The sequence below is a fragment of the Leuresthes tenuis genome, unplaced genomic scaffold, assembly GCF_036924035.1.
Source record: "Leuresthes tenuis unplaced genomic scaffold, fLeuTen1.0.hap1 SCAF_9, whole genome shotgun sequence".
Taxonomy (NCBI): Eukaryota; Metazoa; Chordata; class Actinopteri; order Atheriniformes; family Atherinopsidae; genus Leuresthes; species Leuresthes tenuis.
The window spans coordinates 16,833,361-16,855,576 of record NW_027325363.1 but is presented as its reverse complement, the minus strand read 5'-3'; the positions used below and the strand labels follow the sequence as shown (position 1 = coordinate 16,855,576).

Below are 22,216 nucleotides of genomic sequence, written 5' to 3'. Positions count from 1 at the left end.
ATGTTAATAAGACGAATGATTGTCATGTTGTAATTGCTCACTGATGTGCAAACGCACAAAGGAGCAAAGAGTTGACCATGTGATCACATAGCAGCATCTAAGACAGATTATTTGCCTTTGTCTACATTATTTACATAAATCGAGTCTATTTACTCTCATTTTATGCTTTCCATTTCTAATTTAAAGGAAATGCTCTGCTATGTCAGTTGAAAGGAAACATATAGTGAAGCCGTCCCTTCACTCATCAACTGTTTTCTTGTCGGTTTTAAGGATTAAATACATTGATATGCTTCTCGTTGGGTTATTATCAGACCCCACCCCCCCTTTCTCGCTCCATTTTACATTATCGGTGGGTCGTGCCCCCTCCTCTCTCCTTGCATCCCTGCATCCCTCCCTCCCTCCCTCCCTCCCGGCAGTGCATCCCCATCCCCCACACGGTGGCCGTCTCTCTGGGTGAAAGCTGTCTTCCCACCGCCACTGGCCCAACAAAACGCTGCTGTAGCAGAGCCAGTCCGCACCGACCCGAAACAGAGTAGTCACACGGGAGAGAGCTCGTATAAAAACCACAGGGAATCTTTTATTGCTCGACCGAGAGGTTTTGGTAAGTTTAGTAAGCTGCTTATTGTTGAGGGGGGGAAAGGAATGTCCATGTGTCGACTTTTTAGTTGTTCGTTTTGCTGCCTTTTTTTCCTCCTCCCCCGTATTCCTTCAATTGTCCTCCGTTGTGGCTACAGTGGGGAACTAGCGGGCTAAGCTACACGGCTAGCTCAAAAAGCGGGATCAAACTGATACTACGTGGTGCATCGGGAAGATTTGCAACTTAACGTGCTCACTGCCAGGCGTTAAAATTGGCACCTGTTTTTTTTTTTTTCCTCCCGGAGCTGCCCGGTCTGACCTAATGTAATTGGGTTTTCATTGTCATTCGCTAATCTTGCTCCGGCTAGCTTGCTAATTAGCGATTTGAGCAGCGTGTGCCGATGGATGCAAGGATGCGACGGCGGGGTTGCGGTTGTCTTTTCAGACTAGCCTGGAAGCTAAGCTAACGTTAGTATTATGTGACTCGCACGGATTCCTGCATGGAGTGCTTCGGAATGGTCGAGTCGCCATTCCAACGGTAGCTAATCTGGTAATAATTGGCAAGATGGCATCTCAGAGTTGTTATCCAGAAATCGGTGGATTTTCAAAATGGTGTCTTAAGCTTGTTTGAGTGTGACCATTTTTGACCAACCATTGCTGTTTTGGCGTTGCTCGCTATCTCTGGTATGCAGTGCGCTGCCAGAGCATGCCATTCTCCGATATAACTTAGTGTGGTGGTAAATAGAGATACCTGAAAATTAGTCTGTGCCCCCCCCCCCCCCCCCGGGCTACAGGCACCTTTATTAAGTAAACATGCGTGCTTTGTAGTTGAACTTGCCTTGAACAGATTTCTGTTGACTCCAGTGCTGTTTCCCAGACTGGAGGCAAACGTGTAAACAGCATATGTGCGTGTTTTCGCTCAGGTTTTTAGGTGTTTAACCACACGAAGGCTCATCACTTGGATTCATTCCCATTTGATAAGTAGTAAGCAGACCACAGCTATTGTGCTTAAATATCTGCAGTTGTGCTGTTGATGTGACTAGGCCTGTGACCAGCGACTTTTTTTTCTTCCTCCTAATTATCGATCGTTCTGAGGCTCTCTGTTTTTAGAGGAATCTTGTCGGTTTTCGAAATGCGTGATGTTGAGCCAATTTCTCGTTCAGAACTCGAGGTCACATTTTCGATTGACACGTGCTCACTTTTGATGAGGGGGAAGAGGGGGGGCTAAAATTACAGTTTAAAACAAAGACGGGTCAGTGGCAGATCTTCACTTTTCGGAGACGGGTGATGGCAAATGTCTACCAATTGAGATCGATAATTGACAAACGTTATCTTGTCAAACGGCATCTCGACTGCTGACGTATGGCGTTTGTGCATTAGAGACACTAAAGTGCAGTAGTGGGTTTTATTCTGACTCCTAGTGTGCGACGGATCCACAGATACTGCGAGAAGACAAATCAATGCAAAATGTCAATTTGGTTCCTCCTATGACTTGCTGCATCAGAGAAATGACTCCTCTCCATCACTGTCTTTTTCCCTCTTTTGATGAAGGATCGCTTGCCTTAGCCACTGACTACTTATGGCATTTAATTTAAGAAGCCTTATGTGTTTGAAGGAGTTTCTGATGTCCTCGGGGCAGCACGGCGTGTATTAAAACCTTTGTACAGTTTAAACTGCACCCCGCAGAGTCTCTCAGAAGCAAATTGCTTCTTGAATCGAAGCTACACAAACAGGAATTAACATCTCTTACCCTTTTTTGCAGTTTTTGAGACTCGGTAAAAGGACTACTCTCCTTTTCCGGTAGCTGTACAACATAAGTCATGTTGATTCAGTGTAATTTACCAAAAGTGCAGTCAATCAATAGGTGTCGGAGAGAACTGCACCTCAGCAGACGGCAGTGTATTAAATGCAAGAACGCTGGAGTTCTGCTTGGAAATGACACGGTAATAGTGGCATTTGAAGTAAAGCTCTAATCTTTCTTGCTCGGGGGATAGGACGGGGTTCTGTGGTTGAAAAGAAAAAAAACATGGGTGCTGAGCTAAGCTAAACGCGGATCAAAAGTGTTTGATGTATGCTGGATTCATTTCATCCTCAGTTTAAGGTGACCCCCGTCTGCCACGCCAGAGGCGGGTGGGGGGTGGCATGTGCGTTTTGGCTTGTGTTGAGCTCCTTTATGAATGGTGGGCTGTACAATGCAGCCATAAAACCGTCAGACTGTTTAAAGCTTGTGGGGGGGGGGGGGTGCAGGAGTGTCACCTAATGTTTTCACAATCGGTGGTTCTCTGAACAAGCTGTTGTCTTTCCAACACTTCATTCTGGTTGGCTCTGAACGACTTAATGATTCACTCATCTCAAATCGGTGAATAAAACCCAGACAAAGCAACAAATTTTGCATCGGCTGGTTTCACTCGTCCAACCCACCGTCCCCCTTTTTTTTTTTTTGTTTGCACGTTTTACACATTTTATTATTATTTACACAATGTCTTTATCTTTTAATTAAGTTTGTGATGAAGTAAAGAAGTATCGAAATCGGTTTGTAATTGCTTGTCAGAGTTTATTTAAGCCAAAGGGTAAGTTCCCAGGAGGCTTGTTTAGCTAACCAATAATCTCAGACTCAAAGATGTTTGAACTGCGCTGTTGTAAAACAAATACGGCCAAAACCATGGGATTTAATGGATTCTCACATACAGAATAGAGAATTACGAACGTCGCTCATTGGTTTAGTTGGTTTATTTTAACTACAGGTAGGTTTATTTGATTGTGCTGGTTTGTTCCAGCCGTCTTAATCTTGGAGTGTGATCAACACTGAAGAGCAGTCTCCACCCCTCGTCATTAAGAAACGCCGGTGGTGTTTGCGATGATGCATTTATGTCAGATCAGTGGATATATACTCATGTTTGCTCAAGGGAGGTTTAAACGGTGCACAAAACTCAAGTTTGGGCGTGTTTTCAGGCCAGCAGACGCAACAAAACATGCATAATTCAAAGCTTTTCAACAAACAGTTGAGTTTCTTGTTTGAATTTAGTCTCGGATTTGAAATGCAAAGAAAATAAGGACAAGACTTACATGACACGTTTAGGATTAAATTAGATGGTGACAGTTAAATCCAGCAATATAGTTATTGCTAGCAAGTAAAGCTGTAGTTGTAAATATTTAGACCCAAAGACTGGGATTTACATTTAGTCAAATCCATATTTAATCCCTCTGCCTAATGACAAACGTTTCAAGAAGTTGAAACTTGGCATATACAACCCTGTCCATTTCTTTTACTTCGATGTAGTTGGAACTGGAAATATTGGACTGCAGTCGTGTGTTGGAAGGAAAAAACTGTGCTTTGTAGAATTGATCGTGTCTGTAAATATGTCTGAACTTTTGTACTTTTACCGCACTTCCCTGTGGTCGTGTCAGTGCTGCTGTTACTGCAAAAGTAGATTTATTAAGACGCCAAATATGCCACGAGATATAAGTCACCCTTTCCTCAATTGTTGGCAGCAAAGGAGAGAAATCCAGATGCATTAACAGCGGCCTGCTTTATCGGTCCGTTTTGGGTGCGAGGCTTCGCATCGTCTTCATACGTCATTACGCGGTGATTGGTCTTCTATTTAAGTGTGTTCATGCACTCATGCATACATTTATACATCAGCAGGATAAAAGGTTGACGGGATCCCTGCAGGATCCCTGTAATGCATTTGGCTGTCAGTCTTATTGGGGATCTAAAGCACTGGCGGACGTGCCTTTGGATCTGTGCCGCAGGCCGTTGTTTCATTAGTGACGCTTGGCTACACTGGCGATTTATAGCTTGTGTATGTTTTTTTTTTTTTCTTTCTTTGCTGTAGTGCGGATTGTCTGTTTTTAAACTGATCGCTCAGCTGTATTATGACCATTTATTAAGACTATCTAGTTAAAACCTGGACTTTAATGGAGCAGCTGCGCAGTTAGCCGTACCCCTGCGACAGTAATAATTTTGCAATGTTGTTGAGCTCCTTCTACGTATTCCGGCGTCATCATCCTCAAACCGTTTGAGATCAATGAAAACAGACCTTTTGGAACTCCTTCCGGGTTGAAGATGGTTGAACGATTTGTCTGCGATGGGAACGATGGGTGCGATGGGAACCGTTTATAGAGAACGTTTTCGTTTCTTTTCCAGGTTTCTGACTTTTAGGGTTCGTGCCTTCACGCATTAATCCTGCTATACATCAGCTGATTCGACTTAATTCAGTGCAAAAACTAAGTGGTAATGCATGAAGTAAGTAGGCTGTTTGCTGTAGCAGTCAAACGTTGGGACACACCTACACTTTCATTTTGAATTAGATCCAGTGTCGGTTGTGCTATGGGGTAAAACTCGGCCTGTTCTGCTCTGCACTCCAACAACCAGTGCGATGAATATATATCTGTAAAAAGAAATAATAGTTGTTGGGGTTTTTTTCCTTCCATTTTACCCCTGGTTTTTGTTGAGCTCCCACCTATACCACAGACAATAATGCCTCTCTGTTAATATATTTAGCAGCTATTGAGTGTTTATCTTGGGTTTAACTTCCAGGTCCCAGCTCATTTCACTCTGGGTGCATGGTTTTTTTTTGTGTGTGCTTTGTTTTATTTATCTATTTATTTTTGTTCCTTAAACTCCTGGGGACGGATTTTTCAGTACATAAAAAAACAGGTTAAAGTATCCGAACACATTAACTGCTTTTACATGCACGTTGGTATCCCGGTTTGGAGTCAGATCAGATGTTTGTCTGCAGCACATAACCGCGACGCTCCAAAAAAGAAAGGGCAACTAGGATATTAATGCATGACAAGCCCTGTTTTTAATGCAGGGAGGGACTTATTCATTTGAACATTTAGCAACTTTAGAATTAGTTTCTGGTTATTTGAAAACACTCAGAGTTATAGTATTGAGACATACCGAAATGTATACAAATCCTTAAGATGTAGTTGTTTGTTTATATATATATATATATATATATATATATATACAATATTGTCACTTTATATATATATATATATAAACATTGACAGTGGATTGACTTCTTCACAACAAGGGACTTTGTTCATTTTAAACCTACACAAGGATCCACCAGTGCCTTGGTATATTATTGCAAATAGCTCTTCAGGGTCTGCTTGGTTATGTCCACTTCAGCCGCGTTAACAAGCCATAAGAAGTGTAGAATTTCACTATCAACACAGGCGGCTTTATGATACAAACGTCATACACATTGTTGCCCTTGGACTTTTTTTTTTTGTTGTTGTTGTTGTTCATCTGAGTGAATGTTAAAGATATCTCCAGAGTTTCCTCTGTAGGTTTGTCATGCGTCCAACCCTTTTGTTGTCAGCTCTGTAATGACCGTTACAGCCTCTCTACCCGACGGGCCTCTTTGTAGGCTTCCAGGCTTGTTTCCAGCATTGTTCAGACCATCTATTGATGCTGTCATTTCCTAGTTGCAGCGACAACTTATTAAGTCAAATTACTTGTTGCTCCTTTATTTTTTTTAAGAGAGGGAAGCAGAAGCCCCTAACAAAACACATTTCAGTAAAGGCTTTTTCTCATCTCCCACTTCTTTTAACACCTTAACAAAAAGCTATATGAAATTATTATTACATACATACATACATATATAGTAAACGAGGACCACAGCAAGGGTAGAAATCTGTAAATAGAATATGTATCGTATTTAATTTCACAGACGCTGTCTGTGAAAATGGCTTCCTCTTTCAGCGGGATGGCACAATATTGTCACTTTAATCCAGGATTGCAGATCCCATGAGGTGTGTGTGACTGATGAGATGGCTTTTGAAGAGAGTGGAACTGGAGAAAGTCAGCTCAGATAAAAGGGGAGATGCTGTCCCAAAGTGTATATTGCTGTCCTAGATCTAAAATAGCCCAGAGCTGTGTGGTGGAGCTCTGCTGCAGGCAGGTCTGATTGTGTGAAAGTCAAGAGGGAGGAGGAGGGGGGGGATTTCATCAGGGATTCCATCATGCTGCTTTTCAGACCTGTGATACAAAGGCTTTGGTCTTAGACATGATAATGGATATCGGTACTCGTCGTGATACCGGTTGCTGATGGTCCGACCTGTAAGCCTGTGTTTCCTTGGCTGTCTTACCGTAATTAGAATTTCTGCCTCCTCGATCAGCTCGGACCTTTTTGCGAGATGGGGAACCAACACGAGACAATGAGATTTATTTTTTTCCCTAAGAGTCTCACGTGGCGGAGATTTGTATTTCTGTGTGGGCTTCTCGCAGATTTGAAGTAGGCGTATCGCTGCCGGGGAAAAGAAAAGAAAAGGTGATGCCAGGCTTCTGTAATTTTAGCTCGAACCCTAATGCGACGCCGTTTTCTGTTATGTTGAAAGGAAATCTTGTTTTTGCTTCGGTTGCTCGTTTAGCCGTCCGTTATTTGTGTTTTTAAAGAAGCATTTTGACTAGATTTAATTAGGCTTTTCTCCCTATTATTCTGGGAATGCAACTCGCATTTTGCCCAGAATCTTTTGTATAATCTCGTCTCGTCTGACCGACAGTCGGACCCAGACTCACAGGTGGTTACTTAAATATCTTTAAGCAATAACGTTTTGGTAATACTGTAGCTTTACAGTTAGGTTGACCAGAATACATTACTATTTTACTTAGCATCTATACATGTTTAACAAATATGATTTTAAAAAACCAAAAAAAAAACCTCTAATTATTTATTATTTTCCTACTCATACGGCCCAAGAGAATCTTTTTCCCCCTTATGGAGGTTTTTGTGTGATAACTCCCACCGGTGTTGATTTGCTGCTTAAAGAGTAGATGCCTGCTGAGGTATTATGTGAGCGGATGGAGGGGGCGGGGGGGGGGGGGGGGGGGTTGTGCTGAATTGTACGTGTTCTCCAGGAATGGTAGCTCTTTGTGTGGTGTATTCTTTCACACTCTTTGCCTCCTCATTATTACCTCCTCAGGTCTCCCCTGGGCTGTCGGAGTCTTCCTTTATCCGCGATCGGCATTTGGATTGTTTTGAAAAGTGTACTGTTTTACGTTGCCGTGCACAAATGAAGTATGCAGGCGGGGCACTAACTTTAAATGCTTGATTGTCACACAAAATGTTGAGACAATGGCACGCTTTCCAGCCCTGTGAGCGCGCAGGATGGTAAGCTGTGTTTTTGTGCTCAGTCCTTGAGGCTACGGCTTATGAGTTGAGCCCAAATGAAGTCCCGCTAATGGAGTTCAATCTTGACAAAGTCTTGGAAAAATAACTCGGGTGAAAGTGGACAGCAGAAAGGTCTCCTTAATGTCAATCAGTGAATGAATGAGTCCTTGCTCTGTGTGTTCGTGCAAATAAATGGAGAAAAAGCTCTTCTTGTGCGTTTTAAATGTCAGTTCTTTAGCAACCAGAGGGATTGATTGATTTGTAAATGAGAATTTGAAGCAATAAAAAGCAATGTCTTATTTATTGTTAGATATGCAAATGAACGTTTTTGTACCGGCGCTAAAGCAAGTAAATAAATGCTGCCTGAACTAGTTCTTTAAATAACAAGATGATGACAATACTGACTAATCTCTCCACTGATTGTGTTGGTGAGATTTGATGTCTTGTCGTCATTGTTGAGCTTCTAACCTGAGGACAGGCTGTCATCAGTAAGTCTCAACAGTTTTCTCCTCGTTTAAACACAATATTCCGCTTTGGCAATTTGAAAACTGTTTATTTTTTTTAAAAAAAATTAGCTGTTCTTAGAATACTTTTAGGGTCATTTTCCATAGAAGAAACCTGTCTGATTTTAAAAAAAAAAAAACTTATTTTACTCACAGTTTCTTGTTGATGAGTGATGTACAGATGCTGTATGCAGAGCAAGATGACCGGAGATCAGGAGAAAGATGCTGAGCAGGAGTGGCAGGTTTTACAAAAAAAAAAAAATCCTTTAACTGAAGAGGGGGAAGCTCGTAGCTCCAGATTTTGTGACGCAACTTAGTCCACGTAGTTTAAGATTCTCAACCTCACGTTGCCCCCAATTTATTCTTCCCTTGTGAGTCACTTTGGGTAAAAGCGCCTGCTAAATGAATGTAACGACAGCGAAAGCTCTCGTTAGACTAATTGCCAGACTCATCTCTGTCAGACGAAGGGAAGCCACCTGTCTGCTTATGCAGTAGCCCCTCGCGGCCCTGCCAGGCCTGCACACCTGTGCCTCCCCGTGGTTAGAGGAACTGAGCGGTCGTTCCCCGCTCGCGCTCTCGGTTTCCCGAGGTTTTTGAGTCTGCGTTCTTCTCCCCCTCCTCTTTGAACGCCTGGACAGAGTGGAAGGGGACTGCTGTTTTGCTGCACCTCGCAGCAGTGCTCCGCACACTTTGTCCAACACTGCTGACGGTTTCCAGCCATCTGTCAGTGGGAGGTTTTCTGAAGCTGTATGTAAACTCTAAATATATAGCGTTTAAGTCTTTGCATTCTATCAACTTAAATGCACGATCACTGTCCCACATAATCGTCTCGTACTTTTTAGAGCAATGAATTATTTCCAAATGAAGCTATTCGAGTAATCTTGTTTTTTGTACCTGACCAATATTTCAGCTATATTGGACCTGCTTCAATCAAGGGGATTGAGATTCTTGGTGGGGGGGTAGTACAGGGTCAGTGCTGCCCTGTTCTTACCTTAGTTCATGTGTTGATTGTTTTATAACAACTTGAAAGTTTCTTTATGTATATATTTCTTTTTGGTTGTGAGAAGTTTGCAGCTTGTATGAAAGGCAGTGAAACCCAAACTCACCCTGCTCTGAGCTCTGAGCACTCAGTTCTCATGATGCCTTAAAGGTCACGTCACCTGAAGCTCAGTGTCCAGGAAGGAAGTCGGTCTGTCTTGTAGTGTTTGCGGAGGCCACATTCTTCCTGTGCTCTGCACCGTACCCTGTTTTGGCTGAATATCTTTAAATGACAACACTATAAACGCGCGTGGGAATGTGCCTGATTTGTCAGTGCAAATCCCATTTGTGTGATGTTTTTCCACGATTGCAGGGTCACAGATCCGCAGAAACGCGGGGTCACCGGTTTGCTGGTCACGACCTACAGGAGGTGCATTGGCCGTGAGCGGCTAAGTGAAAAGACTTCGCATCATATGTGCGGTTTCATCATCATCACTGTCTGTGTCCCCTGTAAGCTGTAGTACTTTGATCGATGGGAGGGTGCTGCACTGTGCAGAGCGCCGCCATCTTCAGAGTCAGATGGGTTTTTATCAAAGAGACGAGTAAAAGAGTCATTAAGAGCTCGCTGGCGGTAGCGGAATGATCCGCCGTCATAAAGTATAATGTCTCTGATGATAGAAAAGCCATTTTTTAAAAAAAAAGAACTGATTTGGTTCCATCTACATAATGCACCTACAGCTCTCCAGCTCCGCCACACAAGAATCTTCTGGCTGCCCACAGCTTGTGTTACTCAGACACTTGTCTTCAGCTTTTTAGAAACATTTTAGAATTTAAATGTGTCCCAGCAATGAAAATAGTCATTTCTTCTCTGTTTTTGGTTAGGTTTTGTGGTCAGGAAATATTCTGACTAATTATTGCAGTGTTATAAGTCATTAGTCTGTTAGGAGACGCATAAACCCAGCAAACGTAGCTTCAGTATAAAGAAAGGTTACAGTCAGATGTGATAATGAGCTACAGTAACATTGGAAACGCTCCAGATAGGTAGAATGTTATCAAAAGCATTTCTGATTAGTTTTTTTTCTTGCATCGCCAACATTCATTAGTTCAAGTTTCTCTATTATAGGGATTTGATGCTTCACGCACATCTCTGTTAGCCAAAAAAAAAGACTTTTGAAGGGATTTCTATAAAAATGTCAAAATGCTGTATTGCACTCTTCCACAAACAATTGAAATGATTAATAAATGTTTCCAGCTCATGGCAGAGATGGAAACAAAATTAGATGTCCTCTCTCTTCCCTGGTATCTGTGGAGTGAATGATCTCTGCAGACTGGTCTGCTGAACAGAAGGTTTCCTGGTTGGAAAAGGGCTTTTTGAGTAGAGACCTCTTCGTCACCTCCCCCCCTTTGGAAACAAAGGGCGTTATGGTTGAACACTCCCACTCATCCGTTCCTGCTCTCTTCTGTTCCTCGCACACACCCTCATTAGATGCATTGTGGTGCTCCTCTCGCTCTCACCCATTCGTTTTCATCACTTTTTTTTTTTTTTTTTTTTTTTTCTTCCCTCTCCCCTGCACCCGACACTTGCTGAAACAGACAAACACATCCACGTCTCGCTTCTCTATTCATGCACAGCTGTAACTGGGTTAGTGTGTGTTGGGTGGATACGACCTCGGGGTCGCCCGTGTGTTAATGGCCTGTTTGGCCTCACTCATCAACAACTTTACATGAACTTCCAGATTAAGGTAGTCTTTTTTTTTTATTTTTTTTTTTTATTTATTTATTTATTTATTTATTTTTATTTGTGAGAATACCCACAAAATAACAGCGAAAGAAGCAGAATTTGAAAGACTTTTAAGCCATTGTAGCTTCTCTTTTAACATCACCATGTGACAGACGTGTCACGGTTGTTGGTATTTTATCTTCGTAGAGGCGCTGATTAAGTGAGGTGGTGAAACCTAATGATGAATTAAAGATGGATAAGGTGGAGGAAGTGGAAGGAATTAAAACCCAGGTGATGTGGTACATTAATGAGGAATGTGCTTTAAGATGCATTCGTGCAATAGGTTAATGGAGTCCCTGAGGACATTCTTCTGCTGTGAGACATGAATGGAAGTAGTGAGCCAGAACTGAAATACCATCGCTCTTGTTTTACCCGCACTCACACGCAGGGCCATTGCTTTTGGCTGCTTTTTAAGAAGTTTCAGCACAAACCTATTAAAAAAGCGACAGCGTTTGTGCTCCCGTCCGTGTGTCGTGTCTTTGGGCGTTTTGACGTCAGTGTTCCTGGACAGAGCTGTGACATGCTTCATGCCTAATTCAACGTGTCGTTTGACGTCATCGTGGTACAGCACATGCTCACAAATTGTGATACTGAAACTCCAATCGTGTAAAGGGTTTGTGTTTGTCAACTGGCTGTGACCGGGAAGCACAAGCTCAGCAGGATGGATCAGCTGGGATTAGCCTCATCTGATTCTGAAACTCCCTTTTTGCTGCACTCCAAATCATAAATGAATATTTCTGTGGGAAGCAGAATTGGACAGAGGTGTTGTGCGGTGTAAAGATTTGACAGACTCTTGAACATAACACACAGGGCCACACTTCTCCAGCACACAGAACAGGCCCCGATCACTGCCATCACTCTGAGAACCTGAAGTGAAACTCACACCTAAGCTCAAATAACACACAGCTCACACGCATCTTTCGTCTGTGTTTGTCTTCCGCTGCTCCACTCTGCCTTTTTTTTTTTTTTTTTTTTTTTTTTTTTTTTTTTAGGACACGCTTGTGCTTCTGGCTCACATGCATTGCGGATCATGTTTTTATTTTTTTGTCAAGGCTTGATGCCGGACCACTTTTGTGCCGTTTTTCGCTCCGTTTCGCTGCTCCTCCGTCACTCCTTGCCTGCTCACCGGGTTTGTTGTGCTTCTTCATGGGCTGAATCGGTGTTTGCTTTGCTGCTTGTGTTGGTTGTTACGTGCAGCGCATCCCACGTGGATACGAATTCATACTCATGCCTCACTTTCACGTGGACACGCACATCTTGTAGGCTTCACAAATGCAAATTGATTCAGAAACACGACATCGGAAAGAATGGCCAAGTGCTCTCCCTGTGCAAACAAAAATATTGTTTGTTTTGTGCATACAGTCTCTTACACTTGCAAACAGTGCATTGCTCATTTTTATATTTATAGGCTATATCTACCTTGTATTTACTCCGCCTATTAAACGCATTCTTGCTGAATAAAGACACAGCAGTTGCCTCAAACACTCACTCAGACATGCAGTCCTCCCCGCTGCTACCACTAATCATTTACTGTTGCACTGGTGCTTGCTTTTTTTGCTGTTCTTTTTATTTTGATCTCTCTCTCTCTCTCTCTTCCTTTTGTTTTCATTATTATTTTCTATTTTTTTTTTTTCCCTGCGTTCATTGTAATCATGACCTCTCGCTGTTTTAATTTCAGATTTGCATATCCACTTCCACTCCTTCCTCATTTGCATACAGCAAGAATGGCGAGCGGGCATCCCACAGACAAATTCAGTTTCATGTATCAACCAGACACGCACAAGAGGTACGGGGCACGCATGCACACACACTCACACACTCACACACGCACAAATACACTCACGGTTACACGGTGCCTGTCTTCGTAACGACCAGGTAAGTCGAAAGAAATGGTTGTGCACTCGAGGGTTCTTTCCTTTTGTCATGTGCACAGCGGAGAAAGCTGGCTTATTAGGCGGTGCAGCAGAAACGGCTCTGTTATTGGGCTCCTGCACCCCCAAACCATTTGGAGCACCTGAATTTATTACCGACCGCTCCGATGAGCAGTCCCTCTTACGGAAACCTGGTCAGTAAACTGCTGGCTTTGCTGGTGCAAATTTGGTGACCTGTTTTAAATGCCACACAGGAGACTACGCCATTATTTCTCACTTGATCCATGCTGTGTCTTGTGCTTTTCTGTCAGTACTTGTGCCTGTTGTTATTCCAGTGATTTGAGTACAGTTTTATTTATTTATTTTTATTTTTTTATGTGGTTGTTGAGCCTACTGGAAGGGTGATGATTCACAGGGTTTGATCTTTTTCTTCCTTATTCATTTTTGTTGCATGCTTGCAGAATCCTTCAGCTGAATGCCGCCTGAACAATCTGGGGGGATTAATGTGTTTTGATGTGTGTTTCTCCCAATTTACATGGATTGCGTCATTTGCCCATTTTGCCGCATTCCTTCAATCCTCTCTTAACCCTTTCCTCCACCCTCTTTTTTTTGTCCTTCTTAGTAAGAACAGGTTATCTTCAGCCATGAATCCAGTCTACAGCCCTGTTCAGCCTGGCACTCCATATGGAAACCCGAAGAACATGGCCTTTACAGGTAAGACCAATATGCAAACACACACACACACACACACTGTCAACATGCTTTAAGGATGGAACTGATCAGGACTAGTGAAGAAATGCCTGAATAACAGTCAGTTAATGGTACAAATCCTGTACAGAAAAAGACAGAGGAGGGGACCATGGCCATGGTTGCACATAAGCTGTTGAGTCTTGTTCCAGAGGGGGAATTTTATCCAGAGGGCACAAAGCGGTTGCACAAGCAACATAAGATAGCGTGCACATAAATGGCTCCCAAAAGTCAAATTTCTAATACGCCGCAATTATGCAGTGAAGAAATACTTGGGTTATGTAAATAGGATGGAGGATGCTAGACAAAGGAGGGCAGAAGATAATAAAGAGTGTTGACTGAGGTTGGCGACATCCTGTCTCGACTTGGGTGAGATTCAAAGTCTTTTCATGGCAAAACAACAGCAGAGATGGTGTTCCGATGGATTGGCTTGAGCAGTAAACGTTTGGCCAAACTGGATGTTGGGTGATCGGATAGAACCAGGACCTCTTTTTAATTTTTTTTTTTAAATTTAGTGTTCAGCATGTCTCGCCACCATTTCACTCCCACTTTGTATTCACGTTAGAAACTTCTAATGCGGTCCTGCTGCAAGAAGCTGGTTAATCTTTAGAGAGTTAGGATATGCATGGCAGACCGTAGACCACATGTCTTTTGCTACAAATGATTAAATCCCCCGATTGGTACGTAACTTAGGCCTTCGTTTTAATGACTACAATAACCCTTCTTTTCGAGCGCCAGTGCCCGCCCGAAGCCAACCCTTCCAATCAGAAAATTGGATACAGTAAAGAAAACTTACAAAAGCACACTGTTTTCCATTTCCTTTGTTGGCATCGTTCCACAAGATGAACCATCACCCTGAGCTATGCTTTTTTAAATGTTGCTGAAGATCAATGTAACATTTTCCACTTTCAGCGCTGCTGCCGCTGCTGCTGCTGCTGCTCCTCTCTTTAAATCTTTAGAAGCACCAGCTCAGAATTTTGGAGCACAGCTTTGGCTGCATGCATGAATTTTACTGCAGAAGAAAGAAGACAAACAAACCTCTGTTCCACTGAAGTAATATTTTAGGAGATTTCATAAGAATAGAATTTAAAGTGTCCTTTTTTTTTTTTGTACTGATTAAGATCCCATAATTGAATCACTTAATCCATTTTCATTATTAAAGTAAAACGGTGTCTCTAAAATGAACGTGTGGAGTTGCACGTCGGCTAATTAACGGACTGACACCTCAGTGTCTCTTCCAATGAAATTCCCACACGCTGTTTCGGACAGTCGTAATCACCTGAGCTCCGTCTCTTTTCTTTTTTCACACTGACCAGTGACGGTGATGAATGGCAGCTCTTCCTGCAGCATAGCCAGATGGACTGAATTTTATTGATTAGCTGATTCCTGCTGCTGGTAGACGCACTGCAGTTTCATCGGTTTATATATTCTTCTTGTAGCTCTAAACAAGTGTTTTGGTGTTTGTGGTCGAGTTTTCCAACCATTTTCCCACCTAATAAACTGGGTAAGTGCTGAATTCTGTTTTAAAATGATTAACCTGAAGATCAAAGCTCAGCACTTGTAATGGGGGGGGTTCAGCTTCTCAATTGCTCCGACACAGGTAGAAGATGAACTATGAAGTTTTGCTCCCCGTATGGTGTTGTTATGGCTTATAGATGATTGTTCTCATGGCTGATCATTCTTCAGTTATTCTAACAGAGTTTAATGATCCACCAGGACGATGTTAAATGTTATCGTATTTCACCGAGCTCTGAGTCGCACGCTTTTGCTGCCTTTTGTATCAGTTCAAAAGGAAATTAGTCGAGTTAAGAGCTGCGGAAAAAGGCCGTCGTTAAATGTTCTGTTGGCCAGCTAATCGATAAACTAATAAGAGTATATGGAATTTGAATCATGAACGAGTGTCGGACGCCTCTCTGAACTTGACTGAACTGATAAAGATGCAGAGGCTTTATAAACGTGAGTTTTGTTTTCCAAATGAAATCAAAACCACATTAAACCCCATTTTCTCAAGTATGTTGATTCATCTGGTTCGCCATCACAAACAACCTCCCTCTGCAGTGTGTGTGTGTGTGGATATTTACTAAATCTGTTACATCTGCGGTGCAGCCTACAGCAGCTAAACCTGGATGTAGGAAAGGCTCGAAGCCACGGAGCAGATGATCTGCGAGACTGTCGGCCAGCAATAGCACAGCGAGAGCAACACTGCGCTCCTCTTCGCTTTCATTCGTTTTCCTCAGTCTGCGTCTCTCTTTTTTTCCTTCTCCTGCTTCCTCTTTGTCTCGATCTGTTGAACTTCCATCTTTTATCAGGGAAAGCAATTTCTCAGGTCGGATCAGCTTTGTTTGCTTGAAGTGGGATTTGTGACGCACTCGTGTGTTTTTGTGCGTGCGTGCAGCCCCTTTCTCGTGTCTGCATGTATTGCTAATGTTTCCGAATTTATCTTCTCCCGCAGCATATTGGCAGGTGTGTCTTCACTGCCAAATTGGTGTATGTAAGATGCATTCAGCTGACTGTTATTAGTGCAGACATTTTTCTAATGAGCGCCATCTGTGCACATACTGCCTACCTGTGTGTGTGTGTGTGTGTGTGTGTCAGTGTCGCCCTCTGTTTGATTAGCTACGGTTTCTAATATTCCCTTTCACTCATTTATCTCCTACAGGCTACCCAGGAGGATATCCTGCCACAGCTCCCACCTATACACCCAACCTCTATCAAACAGGCAGTCCAGGGTATCCACCAGGTGAGCTTTTTAAAATGTATTTATCAAGGCAGTATGTTCGGGGGCTGCGTGACTCGCTCTGTGCGTGTTTACATGGCACCAGAAAAACAAACTATTGTATTAATCCAGCTAAAACCAGATGTTCAGAATACTTGGAAACATGTTGGTCTGACCAAAACAAAATCAAGACTCTCAAACCTGGACTAACACACTCACGCAATGCAGTTGGGCTTTGGATCACTCCTGCGTTTATGTGCTCCGAAGTTCTGACAAAGTCACCGTTCAAGTAACTTTCATTATTATTATTATTAATATTATTCATTTAACCAGGAAGTCTGATTTCGAGTAGAGATCTTTTTCGATAGTTACTGTTGATCCGAGGGAAACCGTAAGAAAACAATGCTGACTCATCAGCAGTAAATGACTGAGCCAGAGAACTGGTTATCGCCATTTCGTGCAGGAAGGAGGAACCCTCTGCCTGCAGACTCCTCGTCATTTAAATCAGACCTGAAAGGTTGTTTGGTTTTTAAAAATGACACCAAAGTTCAGACGGTGGAGTGAAGCGTGGGCTAAAGTCAGCTGCTGACTGAACAGACGCCGGATGGAGCGGCCTTTGGAGAACGACCTGTACAGTTTTAATCATCCTAATCTGCGCTGTTGTGATGACGGTTTAATATTCTCTTACCCACAAGACACATGCACACAGATTCTTGCTCCCTCCAAATGTTTCATAAGAACTATGATGTGGAAAAGCAGCAAAACTTGCTACTTAAATCCAGGTCATAATGGTGCACCTTATTGTTGTGTCCAAAGGGGCCACAGTATGAAGCCCTTGGAACAATTGAAACACTAATATGTTACTTTTATGCTGCAACAGCAACCAGCGCTGAGCTTTGACCCGTGCCCAGCTGCAGTGAGCGGAGGAGATGTGTCTGCAGCTGGGCTGTGGAGACAAGATGGCATTTTTAATATTAACAGAGCTGCAGATGAGCATTTGGATTGTTTTTTTTTTTATTTTTAGTATTGATTTAGTATCTAAGTAAGGCATTTGTTAATTAATTTATTACATCCATCCAGTAACCATGCTGACTGAAGGGTACAGTTCGTATCTAAGTTAATGACAGTTAAACATCACTACAGGCCTAATGGATGAAAACAAACTTCATGCAGATATCTGTTCAAAACTGCAGTGTTTCAGGCATGGATTAGAAATAGATAAACACCAATGAGGCTCACATAGCTCACAAGAAACTGGAATCGTTTCATTTTGAGGACTTGTTTGGTCACTATAAATGCTGCTAGATGGCTGAAATGGAAAAAAACAAAACAAAACAAACGGTTAGTAATGTTTTCCATAACCACGAAACCGCTTGTAACGCTGCCACCAAATACAACTTCCCCCTGATGAGTTATCGTCCGTTTGACACTGTGAAAAGCAGCTGACTAATGTGTTGGTGTGAAATGAAAGTTAGTCACTGTTTGGGATAAGGCTGGCCCGGCACTTAATCTGTTGAATGAATTGCTGCTGCAATTATTTATTTCATGTCGAGGGGATCCATTACTGCTGCTTGTGTCACTGCATAGTGATGCATTGGCTTTTTTTTATTTTATTTTTTTTATTTATTTCAGTTTTATATGCACACTTAACCCAAAGCAAAAATTGTTTCTCCTAAATGTTTAATAATTGCCTGAGTCATGGTGATTACAGTTCTGTAAATCAAACATTGCGTTTAACATTGAGGGATCATTACGATCCCTAATGCAGTCAAACGTAGCTTAGATCTCCGAGGCAATGCTAGTTAAATGGTGCTCTCAACCTAAAGGTATCAATGGTGGGAGGAGTGGGAAGCCAGCCAGGAACAGCTGCCAGGGGCTGTATAGCAGAAGATGCATCTCTGCTGGGGTTCAATGTCTGGTCCCAGAAGCAGATTGGAAGGGTGGGGGGTTGATACGGCCGTTTGTCATGCCTGTATAGATCTAGATGGCTCAGATCTCGTTCATTTCAGCCTATTGTCCACGAAAAATCTCATTTTATAGATGCAGACACATTTTAAATGTGACCGTCTGGATGAAAAAGAATAACATGCTTGATATGATTAATTTAGGTGTTTTTACTACATTATCAGAAACTACAGCATAGTCTATTGTTCGGTTATACTTGCTTTGGACAATGAATGTGTTTTTTGAAAGTATCCATCAATATTCCATTTCATTAGTGAGGGAATAAGACGTACTTGAAATGTGTCCTATTGTCTTGAATTTAGAGCATTTCACAAAGACAGGAAGGGGTCTTCGATTTCATCTGTTTCTTGTGAAGCTGCCTCCTCTCATCCTTCTTCCAAGTTTGGTTTTATCCTTTTGGAAGTCGAACATAATATCTGATCTGCTTTGGCAAAGCTCACCCTGCTTTGTTCCAGCACACACCTGAACCTCTTTGTTGAGGCCGTGTTGTTGTTGTTGTTGTTTGACTGCATTCTCTCGATGCTTGTCACGGTGCTTATGTGGTAAAATGACAATTGTCTGATTTTTGTTTTCATCCTAGACAAGACTGAGCCAAACAAAACCAGCTTTGGTCTTGATTAGAAATGCGTCTTGGTCATTATTTGTCAAACTGCTTTCTATCTGCAGGGCTTTTGTGTAATCGTCACACACCATTGTCCTTTAATGCCCAGAATGCATGTTAGGGCAAAAAATGACAGTGGGCGCATACATGCGCACATATGCTCACACACAAGCACACTCAGACTTTTAGCCACAGAGCAGCTCCAGCATCTCTTTGTTCCCTTGTCCTTGTGTGAGAGAAGGGCTTTCATAAGCTCCACAGCGGCAGCAGCTAGCTAGTAGCATGTTTGACCTTCAGGCTCCTCCGTGTGGCCACTTTTAGGTACTGCAGTCTGAAGATTAACAAACATGAATGCAGTCGCGTGGACCTGATGCCCTCACTGTCCCCCTCTTATTGATCAAACGCTGATGTACTGTCAGTGAAAGGTGGATACTGTGTGGAATGGTGTATTTTTGACTGGTTTTCTACCAATTAACTTAATATATTCCATGATAGATTGAATATAGTCCATTTACTGTGATTGCATAGCTTCTTTCTATTTTCAGTGTACGAGGTGACGATGCTGTGTCCAAAGATGAAGGTTAAGCCAGCTAACTGAGGCTTTTTTTTTTAAAGATGGACAGGCTTTGCTGTGTTGTTGTTGAGATTGAAATCCCCTGTAAAGACGGCACTGGTCCCCATCTGGTGGACTTCACAGGAAATGCAAATAATAAAATGCAGAGAGTAGAACTGTATGGATATGACTGTGCACTCTCTGCTGTTGCTCCACACTCCACAGCCCTTAAATACTGCAATTCCTTTAAGTGTAGCATTATTTACCAAAAATAATTGGTGTGGCTGAATCCATTTTCCCTTGCATATCTGACGGCAAGACGAATATCTTTTGTCCATTTATTATACACAGACGGATCAGCTCGGAGCCGTCTTTGCAGTGGAATCATTGACTGCAGTTTCTAAGAAGTCACATCATTAGTTTTGATTCCATGCTTTGTGTTGACAGGTTTCAGATAAAAACCACCTGATTGCACAGTTTCCTTCATTTCCTCAGTGGTTATTTCCCTTGTCAGTGTTTCCAGACACAGCAGGTAGCTTGTTTTGTGTGGAAAGATGCTTCAAACTTCTTCCTGCTCCGCATGAAACAGTAGGGGTCTGTTTCCCTTAGGAAATGCAGAGTGAAATGGAACGAAAATAAGCTCGGGTATTTGGCTTAAAACCTCAAATAAATGCTTGTTGAGTTGCTTTCTCAACTTAAAAATGTCAGTGTTGTGATTTCCAACTTGTTTTATTGTCATTGAATGTTTTTTCTTCTTTTAAATATCATTGATGAAGCAGTTATAAAATGTTCTGTAGCGATGTACTCGAACACCCTCTTTTCTCTGTTTCCAGGATATACTACGGCAGGAACCCCGTACAAAGTGTCCCCCACTCAGTCAAACGGAGCACCTCCTCCCTACACCCCCACTCCTACCCCGTACCCGACAGCCATGTACCCCATCCGCAGTGCCTACCCTCAGCAGAACATTTACGCACAGGTAAGGAGATGGGAAGCGACAGCTCTGGAGAGTCATCAGGTTTACCTTTCAGCACGATCGCTTTAGTGGATAAATTTGTGTGTCGCCTGCTTGGTCTTTGTCATTTAACCGTCTATTAAAACAATTAGGGGAACCTGTTTTAGCAATGCGTTGCCAAGTGGTCTGCGCAGTAGTTTGAGCGTGAGAATTCCTCTAAATATGTGTTAAAAGTGCAGTGAATGTAGCGTCTTATTGTTCTAAAAGCAGAGTGTGTGTAAAAACTTCCTCCCTCTGAGACTTGAATAAAATAAACATTTGAGTTGTGTAATAAGCTTCATAAATCAAACGTCCTGTCCATCCTCACCGAGCCTTTTTGTTTGTTTTTTTTTTCTCCTGACAGGGAGCATATTATACCCAACCAGTGTATGCAGCCCAGCCACATGTGATCCATCACACCACCGTGGTGCAGCCTAACAGCATTCCCTCCACAGCCCTCTACCCGGCCCCGGTCCCCGTTCAAGCCCCTCGCAACAACGGCATGGCTGCCATGGGGATGGTCGCTGGGACAACCATGGCCATGAGCGCGGGTAGGACAAATGTAGATTTAAGGGGTGGCACATTGGACTAAGTCACAGAGGTCTCCATTATCTCTTGGCCTTCATCTTTGTTTCTTAAAAGATTTGTTTATTCTAGAGACGGTACCTCAGTCTGATGGTAAAGTAATTCTTTAGGAGCGGTTGAAAATGATTGGCTCTGAGTTGTAATCGTAGGCTTTTGTAACTCGTGATGGAGATGAGAGAAGCATGGGTTTAAATCCGAGTAAAAATTGATTTTACATTCATGGTGATGTTAAATTTGTGTAGGAACTTTGCTGACAACGCCCCAGCACCCCCCAATTGGAGCACACCCAGTTACTGTGCCAACCTACAGGCCCCAAGGGACGCCTGGTTACAGCTACGTACCGCCTCACTGGTAGAGCCCACCCATCACGTGAGTGTTTACTTACTCTGACAGTACTCCCAGCACAGTTAACCCCCCCCCTGTCCTCTCTCTTTTTGTTCCCCTGTTGTCTCCTTTGACTTGTGCAAACTTTGCAGCCTCACATTTCTTTCCCTGCTTTCCTCAGAGCCAGTTGTAAATCAATCACCCATGCGTGCCTTTGCTCTGTTCCCCCCCCCACACCAGATCTGGAGTCCACCATCGTATGCAACTGCTCAAATCTTACACGAGCTCCCAGCGGTAACCATGGGAACTCGGCACCTGTCTGCAAGAACAAAACTAAAGTGCAACAGCCACTTTACTACTATTATTATTATTATTATGCGACATTCTCTAATGTTTTTACAAAAGCTGCTTTTCTTTTTGTTCGTTTTTTTTTTTTTCTTCTTCTCTCTGTTCATTTGCCAACCAGTCATTACTTTTTATCGTATGGTTGTTTCGTTTGATTTCCTCTTTTACTTTCGCCGTGTCTGTCATTGGAACTCCAGAGGGACTCTCGACCAATCGCAGGTGTTGGTCGCTCCCGTTTCTGTGTTGTGCTTGTGTGTGTGTGTGTGTGTGCGTGTGTGTGTGTATGTGCGTGTGTGTGTGGTACCGCCTGCTGCTGCTCAGTTGGCTGGAAAAAATATTGGGCACTTACTCTTCTTCATCATCATCATCTCCATCGGTCACTACAAAGACTATTGACTAATGCTGCCAAATTTTCTAACGACTAGATATCAGCACAGGGTTTTAACATCATTTGGATTGTAGTTTTGCGGGTTGTTGTCAGTTTCTAAACGTCCTTTTTAACCACACTCGGCTGAATTTCCTTTTTGTTTCTCCTTCCTCTTCGTAATTTTCTT

General features: G+C 42.7%; 1 protein-coding gene across 2 annotated transcripts; it reads left to right on the top strand.

Moving 5' to 3' along the window:
* Positions 1-423: 423 nt before the first annotated feature.
* On the top strand, positions 424-22,216 carry fam168a (family with sequence similarity 168 member A). Of its 2 annotated transcripts, XM_072391741.1 has the most exons (8): positions 424-601; positions 12,640-12,747; positions 13,455-13,546; positions 16,239-16,319; positions 20,248-20,393; positions 20,773-20,959; positions 21,236-21,362; positions 21,558-22,216. In XM_072391741.1, exons 2-7 carry the CDS (start codon positions 12,686-12,688, stop codon positions 21,346-21,348), a joined length of 681 nt encoding a protein of 226 aa, XP_072247842.1. In that variant the 5' UTR covers positions 424-601; positions 12,640-12,685; the 3' UTR covers positions 21,349-21,362; positions 21,558-22,216. The 2 variants fall into 2 exon arrangements, with proteins under 2 accessions (XP_072247842.1, XP_072247843.1); XM_072391742.1 differs by lacking the exon at positions 12,640-12,747.

Excerpts from the sequence above, each read along its gene's own strand:
- fam168a (XM_072391741.1), top strand. The coding sequence starts at position 12,686 with ATGGCGAGCGGGCATCCCACAGACAAATTCAGTTTCATGTATCAACCA. Across the intron at positions 12,748-13,454 it reads CAACCAGACACGCACAAGAG|TAAGAACAGGTTATCTTCAG; the intron begins GTACGGGGCACG and ends TGTCCTTCTTAG. Across the intron at positions 13,547-16,238 it reads GAAGAACATGGCCTTTACAG|GCTACCCAGGAGGATATCCT; the intron begins GTAAGACCAATA and ends TATCTCCTACAG.